The following is a 14,846-nucleotide window of genomic DNA, read 5'->3' as shown; positions in this document are numbered from 1 at the left end:
AATGACTTTTTCACTATTGTTATTACTAGAATTAACTCTACCCTTTCTCTCTCTATCTCTCTTTCTAAAGGATTTCAAAAAAAGATTTCAGATTTTCCCGTTTAATACAGTTAGTTATAACTCAAAATAAATTAGCTTTTCGTTTCTTGTGGTTTAACTTAAGTTCAGCTAAAGTATGTTTTAGTGTGCTAAATTAAGCAAATGTCAACAATGATACTTTTATGAAGGAACAAACTGTTTCATCCAAATTTGTATTAGTTTCTAGGACAAATTTAACAAATTTGCCACATACATGCACACCTTATCTTATCTTATCTTTTTTGTATAGTTTCTATTGTGCAATGAGGCCAATCTTATCTACTCTGTCACAGTAAACACCAGGCTGATATTCTTCATATTCTATTGCTGTATTAAAGATTACCCAGTGGAGGGCGCAATATTCATCAACAAGATTACAATCTTTTATTGCCATAGTGAAAATTATCCACAAGATGGTGCCAGTATCACCTAAACAAAAAGTTTGGTCCGCTCGGTAAATTCTTGGGGACATCAAATACTCTTTACTTTGAACATCGAAAAAGTGGACAGAATAAACTTCACAACAATCCACTGTAGCAGCTGGCAGTGTAGAAGATTAAAGCCTTTATGCCTGCAAAATCTCATCACTGTTGTTTTTTACACATCATGACAGCAATAAACAACTTATGCTGGTTTTAGCAAAGGAAAAATGTGAAAGAAATTCGGTCACCCTTTTTAATTGAGGTTGTGAATACAAAGCTCACTTTTCATTGGACAAGTGGTGATATATGGCAACTAACAAAATCAATCAAAAAATCAGGCTTGGCAGTTGATCAACAAGGTTCTAAGGCCTTAGAAATGAAGCTATCTTCTTCCTCGATATCATTAAACAGGAAAAGGCATTACCTAAAGGTTCTGGCAATTATTTTGACAATATATGTATAAAAAAGAAATATTGAACAGCAATATTTAAAATTGGTGGGACAGAAAGCCTAGAGGTAAACCACTTAAATTTTTCTGTGAAACCACTTCACAGGTTTTAAAGAGAAGAGTAAATTTACTTCAACTGATTCAGTTTGACTTGAAAGCAAGTCCCTAATTAAACTACATGTCATCATTTTGTTGAAAAACAAAATTACTAAGAACGAAGAAGGAACTATGTTACTATACCAGCACATTCCCTTGGTGCTACAACACTTTCATTCTCTATAAGATAGTAAAGTATGCATAAAAACTAAAGTCAGCGTGTTTGGAATAGCTTTCTGATGGGCCCATTTGTTGTCTGTAGTAGGGGAGAACCACAAGGACCACTACTGGGATCACTGCTGTTCAGTTTGTAGAAATTAACCGGTTAAATTATAATAGATGGTTTGTGTGAGCAAGGCTGCTTCCATACTGAAAGAATATTGTTGAAGTTTAGGAAGCCTTTCGAATGACTTGAAGTTGCTTAGACGTTTTTGTTTTAGCCTGAAATCCATTGAGATCCCCCAGTGCAATCTATTGAGTCTTACAACAAGAGTGTGTTTCTCTCTGGAGTTTCTGTGCCACAAACCACAGGATACAAAAAGAAACAAAATTCATTATCATTATTTTACTCAACATAGGAAGGGATGTTTTCTTCCTTCAGGCAACTCATTCCATTTTGATGCTGATGCTCTTGGAGGGTGGATTTTCTTCCAACACCAGATTTGTTTCTGAATGACTGGATGTCTGTAGTTCATGTCTGGAGAGATGCTGCACCACTCCGACACCAAAGCAGTCACCAAGTACATTGGTGGCAGTCCTTAAACGATCCCTGTCAACACAAAGACAGTAACATCTGAGAGGTTAGGAACTATTTTCCAGCTCATAGATTTTCTTGTGTTTTATCTCTGTTTTTGTATTTCATTGTGCAGATGTGCCTATTCTTACCTAACACCCTAAAATTATACAAAGTGGTGTACTTACAAAATCCAGTCAACCATGAGGAGCAGTGATATGTCTTCAGTGGGCAGTCCTGTCGAGCTCAACACAATCATCATGGTTACCATGCCAGCCTGTGGGATACCAGGTGAACCCGTGCTTGCTGCTGTGACAACCAAACTGAACAAAATAAAAGAAAATAATGCCGTGTAAGAGCTACTTTGAATAAGTCAACAACACTTTAATTCACTCAGGACCTTAGTTTTCTTTAGGGCAAGTCAGAAAAATTGAGGCAAAGCAACATTGTGTTAAATAATTTACATTCATTTTGAAAGCCTTAGAAATTCTTAAATTGCTTAAATGATTAACTTGATTAGCATCATATAAGCACAAAAAGTATTCATTTAAAATATTGGTATATAATTCTGTTAAGTCCTGCTTCTAACCCTGTTAAATATCTGATCTGGAAATGTGTAAAAGGGTTTTATTTTAACAATACTATAGATGTGAAGTTTGTCAAAATTTGTTCATTCTTTTAATTTATTTTGTTTAGTCAATAAGTTGTTTCTCCTGACATTTATTGGTGTTACTGACACCAACTGCCAAGAGCAGTTTGGCACCACCAAGTGCCCAAACTGCCCAGGACAGTTGGTGACCACCAAGTGCCCAAACTGCCCAGGACAGTTGGTGACCACCAAGTGCCCAAACTGCCCAGGACAGTTGGTGACCACCAAGTGCCCAAACTGCCCAGGACAGTTGGTGACCACCAAGTGCCCAAACTGCCCAGGACAGTTGGTGACCACCAAGTGCCCAAACTGCCCAGGACAGTTGGTGACCACCAACTGCCCAAACTGCCCAGGACAGTTGGTGGCCACCAGTTTGGCTCCAAGGGCAGTTAGTAACCACCAGTAACTGACAGCTCCTCCCTCTTTTTCTGTTACTGTCGGTAACTGTGGTATGTATTAGGATCAGCTCTGTGTTTTTCTTTACAAATATTATGTTTAACATATATTTTTAGACAAATTTAATAGTTTCATGAGTAATTTTGCTACGTTTTCTGTAAGTTTTTAACTGATATCATTGGTAACATTGTCCATTTGAGCCATTTAATAAATGTTAACTCCTGCCAGCTGCTATTAACTACCGTTAACTTCTCATTGGGAGCTATTTCTTTGTAATTTGTCTAGGGTTATTTATTATATTTTATTTTATGTATAGGGGCGGAAGCTGCTGGGCTGATGTTAACCACCGACTTGATTTCCTCTTTTGCTAGAATAAATGCAATGAACCTGAATGTGTCTGTCATGAAGTCAACCTGAGACAAACACAGAGGGGTTACAAATGACTATCTAAAACTTGAGGCGTAAATTATAGGGAGGTGGTTATGGGAATGCAAAACAGATGAGTTCTTATTTACAAAAGGCAGCTGTTTCTGAAAATGGCTTGAATTTAGGAGATTGTCTAGTGAATGACATTAGATTAACAAGGGAATTAAACTCAAGAAAACAGCTAAATGCCATAAACTCAGGAACTAACTTTGCAATGAGGAATGGCAGAAAGGTGTTCTACAAAATATTAATTTAAGCAGTTAACACTTTTTAGATTCTTAAGGAAAATTTCTTTTCACCAATATATTACTCAGTTTACTTTTTGTTGATGTATGATTGCTTTTGCAAGGCATTGCAGGTAAGCAAATTCCCTTCAAAGTACCTGAGGACAATAATCTGTTCAAAGTTGAAGTCCATGTCGTTGACCTGAGCTATGAATAAAGCTGCCACTGCTTCATAGAGAGCAGCACCGTCCATGTTCATAGTGGCACCTACAGGCAGCATGAAGCTCGTCACCTGTTTGTCCATCTTCAGATTTTCCTCCATACAACGAAGAGTAACAGGCAAGGTTGCAGAACTATTAAAAAGCACATAAGATATAAAGTTATGCTTTAAGGTCTGTGCTGTTAGAGTGGTATTAGTGTTGTTGTAAGTGTAGTTTTAGCACCCCCAACAGGAGATTTTGTAAATAGCAAGTGACGTCACAGGAAGTAAAAGATCGGTGGATGTTTACATGGTGCTTGACGTCTGATCATTATCCACGTCCATCTGCCTCCATCCTTCGTCTTTCGTGTTATCGTCTGTATGTATACTGTTTGTTATCTACTTATGTTTAGCTTATTCACTATATTTTACTGTAACAAAATGGTGCATGTTGTAATCGTATTTTTTGTTGTATTTATTTCAGTTTCACACTTTCTGCATTAGTAAACCTGTGGACAAAGAGAATTGTCTTCAGTGTGTTAATGGAAGAAAGGTGTTGAACCTTGCTGCCGGTCCTCTACTTCGTGGTGAAGTGGGAAAGACAGTACAGTGAAAAGACGGCACGTTATACACGAGGTAATCCAGTGAGTATCACTACAGCAACTGTCATCACACAAAACAGCTTCTACCGACCTGCAATATGGAGACAAAGTCAGCGTCATTAAAGACAAGGTCTTATGCATCAATGTCATCCACTCGTTCCAGTGGAACAGCAACTAGCGCTGCAGCTGCAAAAGCCAGGGCTAACGCTGAAGCGGCAAAGGCACGTTTAGTATTTGCAGAAAAAGAAATGAAGTTAAAAATGGAAAAAGCTCGTCTAGAAGCTTCAATGGAAATGTTGACTATAGAAAAGGAGACTGCTGCAGCCATAGCAAAGGCAGAAGCTTTAGAAGCAGTGGTGGGAGCAAGTGAAGGAAAACACAGCTGTAGGCTTCCTTTCATCTCATCAGTAGTTGACTCTTCCGAGCGCACAAAAGAGTATGTGGAGAACCAGGCTAAACTTTCAGCAGACATACATGTGGAATCACACGATGCGCCGTGTTTACAGTCACAACGGCTACCTCTAGAACAACCTTCACACAATACGTTGTACATGCCACATCTCACTCCACCAAGAGATGATTGCACTGCTGTTGCTAATGTTTTTAAAACACAGCAAAAAAGCCTTAACCCATTTATCACAATGGATGTCAACGCCACCTCATCGCAACAGATGGAGCACCAGTACAGAACTATAACAGAAAATGATCAAGATTCTGTAATGCCTGCACACAGTCCCACTGTAAATCAGCAACCATGTGACACGAACAATGCAATGGAAGCTCGTCCCACATCCCAACGTGGCAACTTCCAGCAGCCTGCTCACTCAACTGGTTCGCAGATGACAGACTTCGTCAGATTTCTAGCACGAAGAGAACTTGTTACAACAGGTCTTTTACAGTTTAACGACAGACCGGAGAACTACAGGGCCTGGCGACGTTCATTCCAGAATGCCATAAGAGACTTAAACCTAACATGTGATGAAGAAATGGACCTGCTTGTCAAATGGCTGGGAAGTGAATCAACTGAGCATGCAAAACGCATAAGATCTATCCATATAAACCAGCCAGCTAGAGGGTTAAACATGATCTGGAACAGATTAGATGTGTCTTATGGTGCATCTGAAGCTATTGAGAAAGCATTGTTTGAGAGACTTGATCGTTTTCCAAAAATTGGAAACAAGGATCACACCAAACTTCAGGACCTCAGTGATTTACTGATGGAATTAGATGCAGCTAAGGCTGAGGGAGATCTGCCTGGTCTTTCTTATCTTGATACTCCCAGAGGTGTACATGCAGTAGCACAAAAATTACCTTATAGTATACAAGAAAAATGGCTCTTTCATGGATCTTCTTATAAACAATTACATTGTGTACCGTTCCCCCCATTCTCAGTCTTTGTCTCATTCATCTACAATCAAGCACAAATAAGGAATGATCCTAGCTTCAACTTTGTTTGTCAAGATGAAGTTAAAGTTAACATACAAAGACCTCCATGGAAAAACAGAACAAGGGAAATCTCAGTTCACAAAACAGAAGTATCAGCTGCTGCGTGCTCAGACAACAGATACAAAAAGAACATGGAGGATCCAGATAGGAGATGTCCAATACATAACAAGCCCCACACATTACAGAAATGTCGTACATTTCGGGAAAAACCTTTAGAAGAAAGGAAAACTTTTCTCAAAGAAAATGGCATCTGTTTTAAGTGTTGCAACTCCTCAGCACACACTGCCAGAGACTGCCAAACTATTGTTAAGTGCACTGAATGCACCAGTGACAGACACTCTTCAGCACTACACCCGGGTCAGGCACCATGGGTTAAAGACACCCAACCACCAATAAAGCACGGCGGGGAGCCAGAACCCATTCAAACTTCAGAAGTTACTAGCCAGTGCACTTCAGTCTGTGGAGAAGACCGTGCAGTCAAGAACTGCTCCAAGATATGCCTGGCCAGAGTCTATCCTAAAGGAGAAAGTGACAAAGCCATAAAGGCTTATGTTATCATAGATGAGCAGAGTAACAGGTCTCTGGCACACTCGAGTTTCTTCGACACGTTTGGTGTTCAAGGCCCGGCTGCTTCGTACTCACTAAAGACTTGCTCTGGAATGTCTGAAAATATGGGAAGAGTAGCTTCAGACTTCTGTATAGAGTCAATGGATGGTAAAACAGTGCAGCTACTACCAAGTCTGCTGGAGTGTAACGAGATACCAGACAACAGAGCAGAAATTCCAACACCGAGTGCTGCTCTTTATCATGAACATCTCAAACCAATCGTTCACCTCATCCCAGAACTCGAACCAGATGTTCCTATTATGCTCCTACTTGGACGTGACATCATCAGGCTTCATAAGGTTCACAAATGCATCAATGGCCCACCAGAAGCTCCCTATGCTCAGAAACTTGCTTTAGGATGGGTGATTGTGGGCAAAGTCTGCCTTGGGCGTGTTCATAAGCCACTCAGCGTGAACACATATTTCACCAACATTCTCGAACAGGCTCGTACAACCATTTTTGAGCCCTGTCCAAGTGTTCTACATGTTAAAGAGAGATACAGTCCCAAAAGATCAAAGGATGTCAATGAGGTAGAAGATTTTGAGCTAGGTCGCACAGTGTTCCAACTTACCAGTGAAGATAATAAACAAGCTTCATCCTTTGAAGATCTTGCCTTCATGGCAATAATGAAACAAGGAGTAAAAAAGGATGCTAGTAATAGCTGGGTTGCTCCTCTACCATTCAGACAGCCAAGACAGCACCTCCCTGATAATAGACAGCAGACTATTAGGCGATTTCACTCTCTCAAACACAACCTAGAGAGGAAACCGGAGATGAGCCAACACTTCTTCTCCTTTATGGAAAAAATATTTGAAAATGGACATGCTGAAGTAGCTCCACTTCTCAAACTAAACCAGGAACGGTGGTACCTTCCTATTTTTGGGGTGTATCACCCAAAGAAGCCTGGCAACATTCGTGTTGTGTTTGATTCAAGTGCACAGCATCAGGGGGTGTCTTTAAGTGATGTTCTCTTGAAAGGACCAGACCTCAACAATCTACTCCTTGGTGTTCTGATGAGATTTCGCAAAGAAGCCATTGCCATAACTGCAGACATCAAACAAATGTTTCATTCCTTCCTTGTGAGGGAAGAGGATCGTAACTTCTTACGGTTTTTTTGGTTCAAGGACAACGACCCTACACAGGAAGTCATCGAGTACCGCATGACAGTGCATGTGTTTGGAAACAGCCCCAGTCCAGCAGTCGCTATTTACTGCCTTAGGCAAGCTGCGATGGAAGGAGAACCACATCATGACCCTGGAGTGAAAGACTTTGTCAACCGTGACTTCTATGTGGACGATGCACTTAAGTCCTTTTCTACTGTAAAAGGTGCAGTCAGTTTGCTGAAGAACACACAGGATGTTCTAGCAAACTCTAACTTGAGGCTCCACAAAATTGCTTCTAACAACAAAGAAGTTATGGAAGCTTTTCCTGCTGAAGACCGTGCAAACGACTTAAAGGATTTGGACCTAAGCTCAGACGTTCTTCCTGAACAACGGAGCTTGGGACTGAACTGGAACTTGGAGTCTGACGCATTTGTATTCAAAATCGATCAAGTAGAGAAACCCTTTACACGTCGAGGCGTCTTGTCTGTGGTAAACAGTGTGTACGACCCTTTAGGATTCGTGGCTCCTGTGACCATCCAAGGGAAGTACATTCTGCGAGAACTGACACAGCAAAGAGTAGACTGGGATTCTCGCCTTCCTGACATGATGGAGGAACAATGGATGATTTGGCGAGATTCACTGCAAGATCTAAGTAGCTTGAAGATTCCAAGACCCTATACCGAAGTTTCCCTTTCAACAGCAAAGACAAGAGAACTGTGTGTTTTTTCGGATGCATCAACCAAGGCTATTGCAGCAGTTGCTTATCTCAAGGTGGTGAATGAGGCAGGAAATATACAAACTGGCTTTGTCATGGGGAAGGCAAAACTGGCACCCAGACCTGAACACACAGTTCCCAGACTTGAGCTTTGTGCAGCTGTACTGGCTGTAGAGCTGGCAGACTTCATATCATCTGAACTTGACGTGTATGTGGATGCAACAACCTTCTACACTGATAGTAAGGTGGTGCTCGGATACATAAATAACGAAACAAGGCGTTTTTATGTATATGTTAGCAACCGTGTTGTGCGCATAAGAAGATCCTCCCATCCCAAGCAGTGGAAGTATGTGTCAACAGTAGAAAATCCGGCAGACTGTGCAACGAGATCTGTACCAGCTGCCTTTCTCTCAAATACCTCTTGGCTTAGAGGGCCTAGTTTTCTTACTGAGCCTAGACAAGAATCTTTAGAACAAGGTTCCTTTGAGCTTGTGGAGCCAAACGTGGATGTTGAAGTCCGTCCCCAAATCTCTACTCTGAAAACACAGGCTTCTCTTACATTGCTTGGTTCCCATCGCTTTTCTAAGTTCTCTACCTGGCAAGCTTTGAGACGTGCCATTGCTACTCTTCTTCATGTTGCAATCAGCTTTCATATGGTCACAGAAAACAGACAGTGTAAAAGGTGGCACTTATGTCAGAAAGCAGGCACACCTGACCAGCTCAATCTATCAGAGGATGTCATTATTCGGACTGTCCAGGAAGAGGCATATGCTGAAGAATTGGCCTGTCTCAAAAACGGTCAAGTGATCTCACAAAGAAGTCCTCTTAAGGCCCTGGATCCCTTTATTGATGAACACAACATCCTAAGAGTAGGTGGTCGGATGAGACATGGAGAAATATCTCTGGAAGAAAAGCACCCTAAGATCATTCCTGGTAAGACCCATATTGCCACACTGTTGGTCCGATATTACCATGAACAAACCCTGCACCAAGGCCGTCACTTCACCGAAGGTGCAATTCGTGCAGCGGGTATCTGGATTATTGGTTTGAAGAGACTGGTTGGCAATGTCATTTATTATTGTGTCACATGTCGAAAGCTCCGTGGTGTCCCTCCACAACAAAAGATGGCCGACCTGCCAGCAGATCGTCTCTCCATGGACCCTCCATTTACTTACATTGGATTGGATGTGTTTGGCCCATGGAATGTTGTTGCAAGGCGTACAAGGGGTGGTCTCGCCCATAGTAAAAGATGGGCTGTGATATTCACTTGCATGGCTGTTAGGGCAGTTCACATTGAGGTTATCGAGTCTTTGGACACCTCCTGCTTTATCAATGCTCTCAGGAGATTTTTGGCCATTCGAGGTCCTGTGAAACAGATCCAATCGGACAGAGGCACAAATTTTGTGAGTGCATCAGCAGACCTAAAGATCCCATCTAATATTGACTCCAAATCTGTTGAGAAGTATTTGGCAGACAGAGGCTGCTCATGGGTCTTTAACCCCCCACATGCATCTCATATGGGTGGCTCGTGGGAAAGGTTAATTGGCATAGCCAGAAGAATCCTGGATTCAATGTTTCTGCAAGTTGGGACATCAAGTTTGACACATGAGGTGCTTACTACACTGATGGCAGAAGTGGTAGCGATTATAAATTCAAGGCCTCTCCTACCAGTGTCTACTGATCCAAGTGACCCAGTTATACTCACCCCAGCTACCCTCTTAACTCAAAAGACGGGTGTTCCATCAGTTCCACCTGAAGACCCTAATGTTAAGGACCTCTGTAAGCAGCAATGGCGCCAAGTCCAACATCGGGCCCAAACTTTCTGGAGCAAATGGAGAAGACAGTATCTGTCAACATTGCAGCCAAGAAGGAAGTGGCACGACAATCAGCCGAATCTGGAGACTGGGAGCATTGTGCTTCTACGGGACCAGCAACTCAAGAGGAATGAATGGCCCCTGGGAATAATTACTCAAGTTCTCCCCAGTCAAGACAACAAGGTCCGCAAAGCAGAGGTCAAGGTGTCACGGCAGGATGGGACTAAAGTATTTCTGAGGCCAGTGACGGAGCTCATTCTTCTGTTATCGACACCGTAGGACTAAACTGTTTTAGAAGTGTTTCTTATTCAATGTTGATAGTGGCATTTATCTATGCCAGGCGGGGAGTGTGCTGTTAGAGTGGTATTAGTGTTGTTGTAAGTGTAGTTTTAGCACCCCCAACAGGAGATTTTGTAAATAGCAAGTGACGTCACAGGAAGTAAAAGATCGGTGGATGTTTACATGGTGCTTGACGTCTGATCATTATCCACGTCCATCTGCCTCCATCCTTCGTCTTTCGTGTTATCGTCTGTATGTATACTGTTTGTTATCTACTTATGTTTAGCTTATTCACTATATTTTACTGTAACAAAATGGTGCATGTTGTAATCGTATTTTTTGTTGTATTTATTTCAGTTTCACACTTTCTGCATTAGTAAACCTGTGGACAAAGAGAATTGTCTTCAGTGTGTTAATGGAAGAAAGGTGTTGAACCTTGCTGCCGGTCCTCTACTTCGTGGTGAAGTGGGAAAGACAGTACAAGGTCCTTCATTTTTGATTGTTTGCAGTAATTATTTTTAACCTGGATGAAGTCCCAAAGGCCGTGCTGAGAGCCTGGAGGATTCCTCCATAAAACCTCAAGGGATTCTTTCTTGTGACAATAAGGTAGATGAGCGGCAGCGTGACGCAGCCGTGGATCATCAGCCCAGTGATCACAGTCAGAGTGTACATGCCAACATCACGACCTATTTCTGCTGCGTCCGTCATTTTAAGAACCTGCCCAGCCAGCAGGAAGATGATTCCCACTGGAGAATACCTGTTATGAAAAAATGGAGATGCAATTACTTTTCCAAACAGTAGATGGAGCCACAGAAAAATCCTCAAAAAGTAAGCATATTTCCACCAAATCATGCACTCATACACAGCAATTTTAGCTGTTTGAGTCAATTTAATGACAAGATACAAAGATAATTCAAAATTAAGTAAACAGTTCAAACGGTTAATCGATAGTCTTCCCTTCTTACCAGATAGCTATGCTAACAAGACGCATAATGGCTTTATTCATGCAGTTGAATAAATCCCTCAGAGGTTTTCCCTCTGACCCCATACTGCTCAGGATGAGGCCAAAGGCGATAGAGAACACCAACAGACCCACAACATTGATGCCATCAGAGGTTCCTGCTCTTGGTGCTAAACAGCAGATAAAGTAACAATACATATAATAAAAACAAGGACAACAGCAGAATAAGAAGTGTATGGTAGGACAAAAATCATAACAATCACAGATTTATAGCAAAAAGACTCACTGTTTGTTGTATTTCCTGATGAATTACTGCTGGGATTAACTGTTAAAAACTATTTAAAGAACATAGCATCAAGATGTTAGTACTTTACAATTGTTTGATTGTGAAATAACAACAAAACAATTGCACTAGCTTACTTTTCTGAAACAAGCTTCCACCAGATTTGAGGGAAACATATTTCTATAAAATACATAATCATAGAATTATTCTTTATTCAAAATATAAAGTGGCAAAAATGTATCTCCACATGACTTTTGTGCAGACCTGATCAGATCCAGGAAAGCGTCCAGACTGTGCACAGTCTGTGTTTCAGTAGGAGACGACTCGGACGTGTGTCTGGATGATTTACCTGGCTGGATGAGAACCGCCAGGAAAATGCCAGTGAACGCAGCGATAACAGTGGTTACCAAGTAGTAGATGAGGGTCCGAAGCCCAATTTTTCCAAAATCTTTTCTGTCAACATTTGATATGCCTGAAATTTAACGTGGAAAAGTGAGTAAGACATTTTTTCTTTATAGATCATCATATTTTTATTTCAGATAAAAAATGACCAGAGAAGATACAATAAATATATCAGTTATTATTGAGAAAATATCATTGGTGATTGATCCAATCTTCTTGACAGAACTGATTTATTTCAGCCAAGTTGATGAATTTGAAAACTTTAGCTTGTTCAGATGTTTGCAGATGTTCGCAGATGTTCAGGGTCACCAATGTGGAAGTCAGCAGACAAAGACAAAAAAAATCATTTGAGTCTTGTTTTATTCTCAATGTCTTACAATCAAAACCAAAAATATAATGTAGTACAACCGTTGGTGTCTTCTCACCTCACCTTCTCCCCTTCACAATAAGAGTATACATTCGGGTGTGAAATAAATACATTGTATTCGCCACAAGCTGCCTGTTAAAGTAGTAAACTATTAAAGTTTGGGTAACCTCTGGTGAAACTGAACTAATGACCTAACTGTTGATTTTACAAGCAAGATGATTAATTCTCAAGATAGAACCAAGCCAAAAAGTTGATCTGACCTGCAATTAGACTTGAAACAACAAGAGGAAGCACCATCATCTGCAGGATTCTCAGCAGCAGCTCTCCAGGAAAAGTTAAATATGCTATGTCTCTCTTAGACATGTTAACGTGTCGCAGAGCAAAGCCCAGTCCAATCCCTTAGAAACACAGACATATACACAGTTTTCCAACACAGGAAAAGTTTAAAGAAGCAAATGCAAGAGAAAATACAACATAAAACTGACGACTTCTTACCTACTGCAACACCAGCCATTGTGAGAATGACAAAGGCATTCCTCTTGAGGAAAATCCAAATATTAAATTCATTCCTAATTAATTCATCTTCACCTAAGGGCTGAGAACATCTTTCATTTTTCTCATTATCTTCGGGTTTAGCAACCTCCACCAACTCTACCTCCGACATGTTCTCAGAGCTCGGAAGCATTGATATCTACATTATTGCAGAAACATGGAGAAAATGAATGATGAACTTTTGGCTGGTGCTTGAATGAATAAATCATTGTTCAAAAGCTAAAACATAATGAGTTGCAGTTTAAAACAAGATATGTACATTTTCCTTCAAGTGTTTCCACTAAAAAGGCTGAACAGTCTTACCAGCTGGCGTTTAGAAATCCTTGATAAAATAGAGCTTCTGTGAATTGAAGAAGTGATTCAACTTGACTCGTGCATCTAATTTTGAGGAAAAAAGAAAATAGTTTGGGGCAGGTCTGCTGTTACAGTCTAAGAAATATTAGCTTCCACTGAGGTAATGAGTGAAAGATTTACATTTAAGGAGAACCGCCCAACTCCCTTTTCAGCACAGTTAACGCTAAAAACCACGAAGATGTCTGAGAAGGAAAAAATACTTGCATTCTATTGCGCTGTAAAAACGTGGTACGAGATTATAGTTTTACAGTGACAGGTTGAAAGTCCATTTCTTTTGTTCTCGGACATATTTCACAGAACAAGTTTTACTATAACAGAGGTCTGACTTGTACTGTACTTTGTGAAAGTACTTTTTCTACAGATTATTATCTTGCTACAAACCTCAATGTATTTTGTTGGGCAAAGTTGCTTCATGTACAATGATTGTACTTGTTTCTCCTCTGCATTTGAATCCTCCTCTACAAACAGGCTTATCTTTTTATGGTTAAGGTGATAATCGAGTGGTGCAGCTATTAAATTGATATGTTTTTGGATTGTTTTGAAACTTTTGCTGAAAGCGGTTTTATAGTATTTGCAGATTTCCTCAGCTCACTTTTTTTTTTTTTTTAGCATTTTTGATCACAGCTAAAGCTAGCTCATGAATTTTAAACATGTTGATGAAAGTTTTTTATTTGATCGGTAATCTTTCGTCCATCGTCCAACCACTGTAGTTCTTTCCTCTAGTTCAGCAAAGAACTGGTTTCTCAGATAGTTAGCAACTACTAACTATCTGTACGGTGGCCAGGAGGAGGTTAGAGTAGAGACGCCGCTCTTTTGAAACAACCAGTTCAGTTTGATGTTTCTGATTCGGACATCTCCTCCACAGCTCCCTCTAGAAAGAAAAGTCTGAGAAATATTAATTTTGTGGGAGAGGGCTTTTACTTTTGGTTTAGATTTTTCTATCATAAAACCATCAGAAGCATAAGCAAAACAATAATATCAAAAACAAAATAAAACCTCATTTCCAACAGGTTTGTCTTTATTTTCTTAAAACTCTAATTTTCTAATCTCATAATTTTAATTTCAACAGAAGCTCAACACATGAATTTCTTCCATTTTGGTAATTAGGCTCTTGGGGATCTGTTTGTCGCTGCAGGACTGGATTTCTGCAGTTCATGTCTGGACAGACGCTGCACCACACCTACTGTACACCGATGCAGTCACCCATGGAGATGCAATGTCAAATGCTTACCAGCAGATGGAGTAAAAATAAATATTCAAGCTTATGGGAAACGATAAGTATTTTTCCAGTAAATCATATTATTGATGAATGCCTTATGACATGCCCTCTTAAAGTAAAGTTCATTAGGAAGATGTATTGAAAACAATGAGCAAACATTATAGAAATATCAGAAACTCAAGCATATAAAACAAAACAGAAAAGTCGGCAGGTTTAAATGAGTCTTCCCTTCTCACCAGATGCTAACAAGACGCATAATGGCTTTATTCATGCAGTTGAGTAAATCTCTCAGAGGTTTTCCCTCTGACCCCATACTGCTCAGGATGAGGCCAAAGGCGACAGAGAACACCAGCAGACCCATAACATTGATGCCGTCTGAGGTTCCTGCTCTTGGTGCTAAACAGCAAAGCAAAAGTATTGTTGAAATATGTATGTACAGTAGAATAACAAGAATGACAGCAGCATAATGATT

The 14,846-nt window shown here is 40.4% G+C and overlaps 2 protein-coding genes across 2 annotated transcripts; one reads left to right on the top strand and one right to left on the bottom strand.

The window, feature by feature from the left end:
• Positions 1-439: 439 nt before the first annotated feature.
• LOC102232419 (excitatory amino acid transporter 1-like) lies at positions 440-13,365 on the bottom strand. Its single transcript, XM_023335194.1, has 12 exons — positions 13,276-13,365; positions 13,105-13,179; positions 12,745-12,940; positions 12,510-12,647; positions 11,745-11,952; positions 11,618-11,660; positions 11,484-11,532; positions 11,202-11,367; positions 10,760-10,993; positions 3,631-3,825; positions 1,966-2,100; positions 440-1,813 (listed from the first exon to the last, which is right to left on the bottom strand). Exons 3-12 carry the CDS (start codon positions 12,932-12,934, stop codon positions 1,651-1,653), a joined length of 1,521 nt encoding a protein of 506 aa, XP_023190962.1. The 5' UTR covers positions 12,935-12,940; positions 13,105-13,179; positions 13,276-13,365; the 3' UTR covers positions 440-1,650.
• Positions 3,794-10,751, top strand: LOC111608838. Its single transcript, XM_023335193.1, has one exon. It carries the CDS (start codon positions 4,372-4,374, stop codon positions 10,234-10,236), a length of 5,865 nt encoding a protein of 1,954 aa, XP_023190961.1. The 5' UTR covers positions 3,794-4,371; the 3' UTR covers positions 10,237-10,751.
• Positions 13,366-14,846: the final 1,481 nt, after the last annotated feature.

This window comes from Xiphophorus maculatus, chromosome 6 (assembly GCF_002775205.1).
Source record: "Xiphophorus maculatus strain JP 163 A chromosome 6, X_maculatus-5.0-male, whole genome shotgun sequence".
Taxonomy (NCBI): Eukaryota; Metazoa; Chordata; class Actinopteri; order Cyprinodontiformes; family Poeciliidae; genus Xiphophorus; species Xiphophorus maculatus.
The sequence above is the reverse complement of the archived record's forward strand: the minus strand, read 5'-3'. Positions and strand labels throughout refer to the sequence as shown.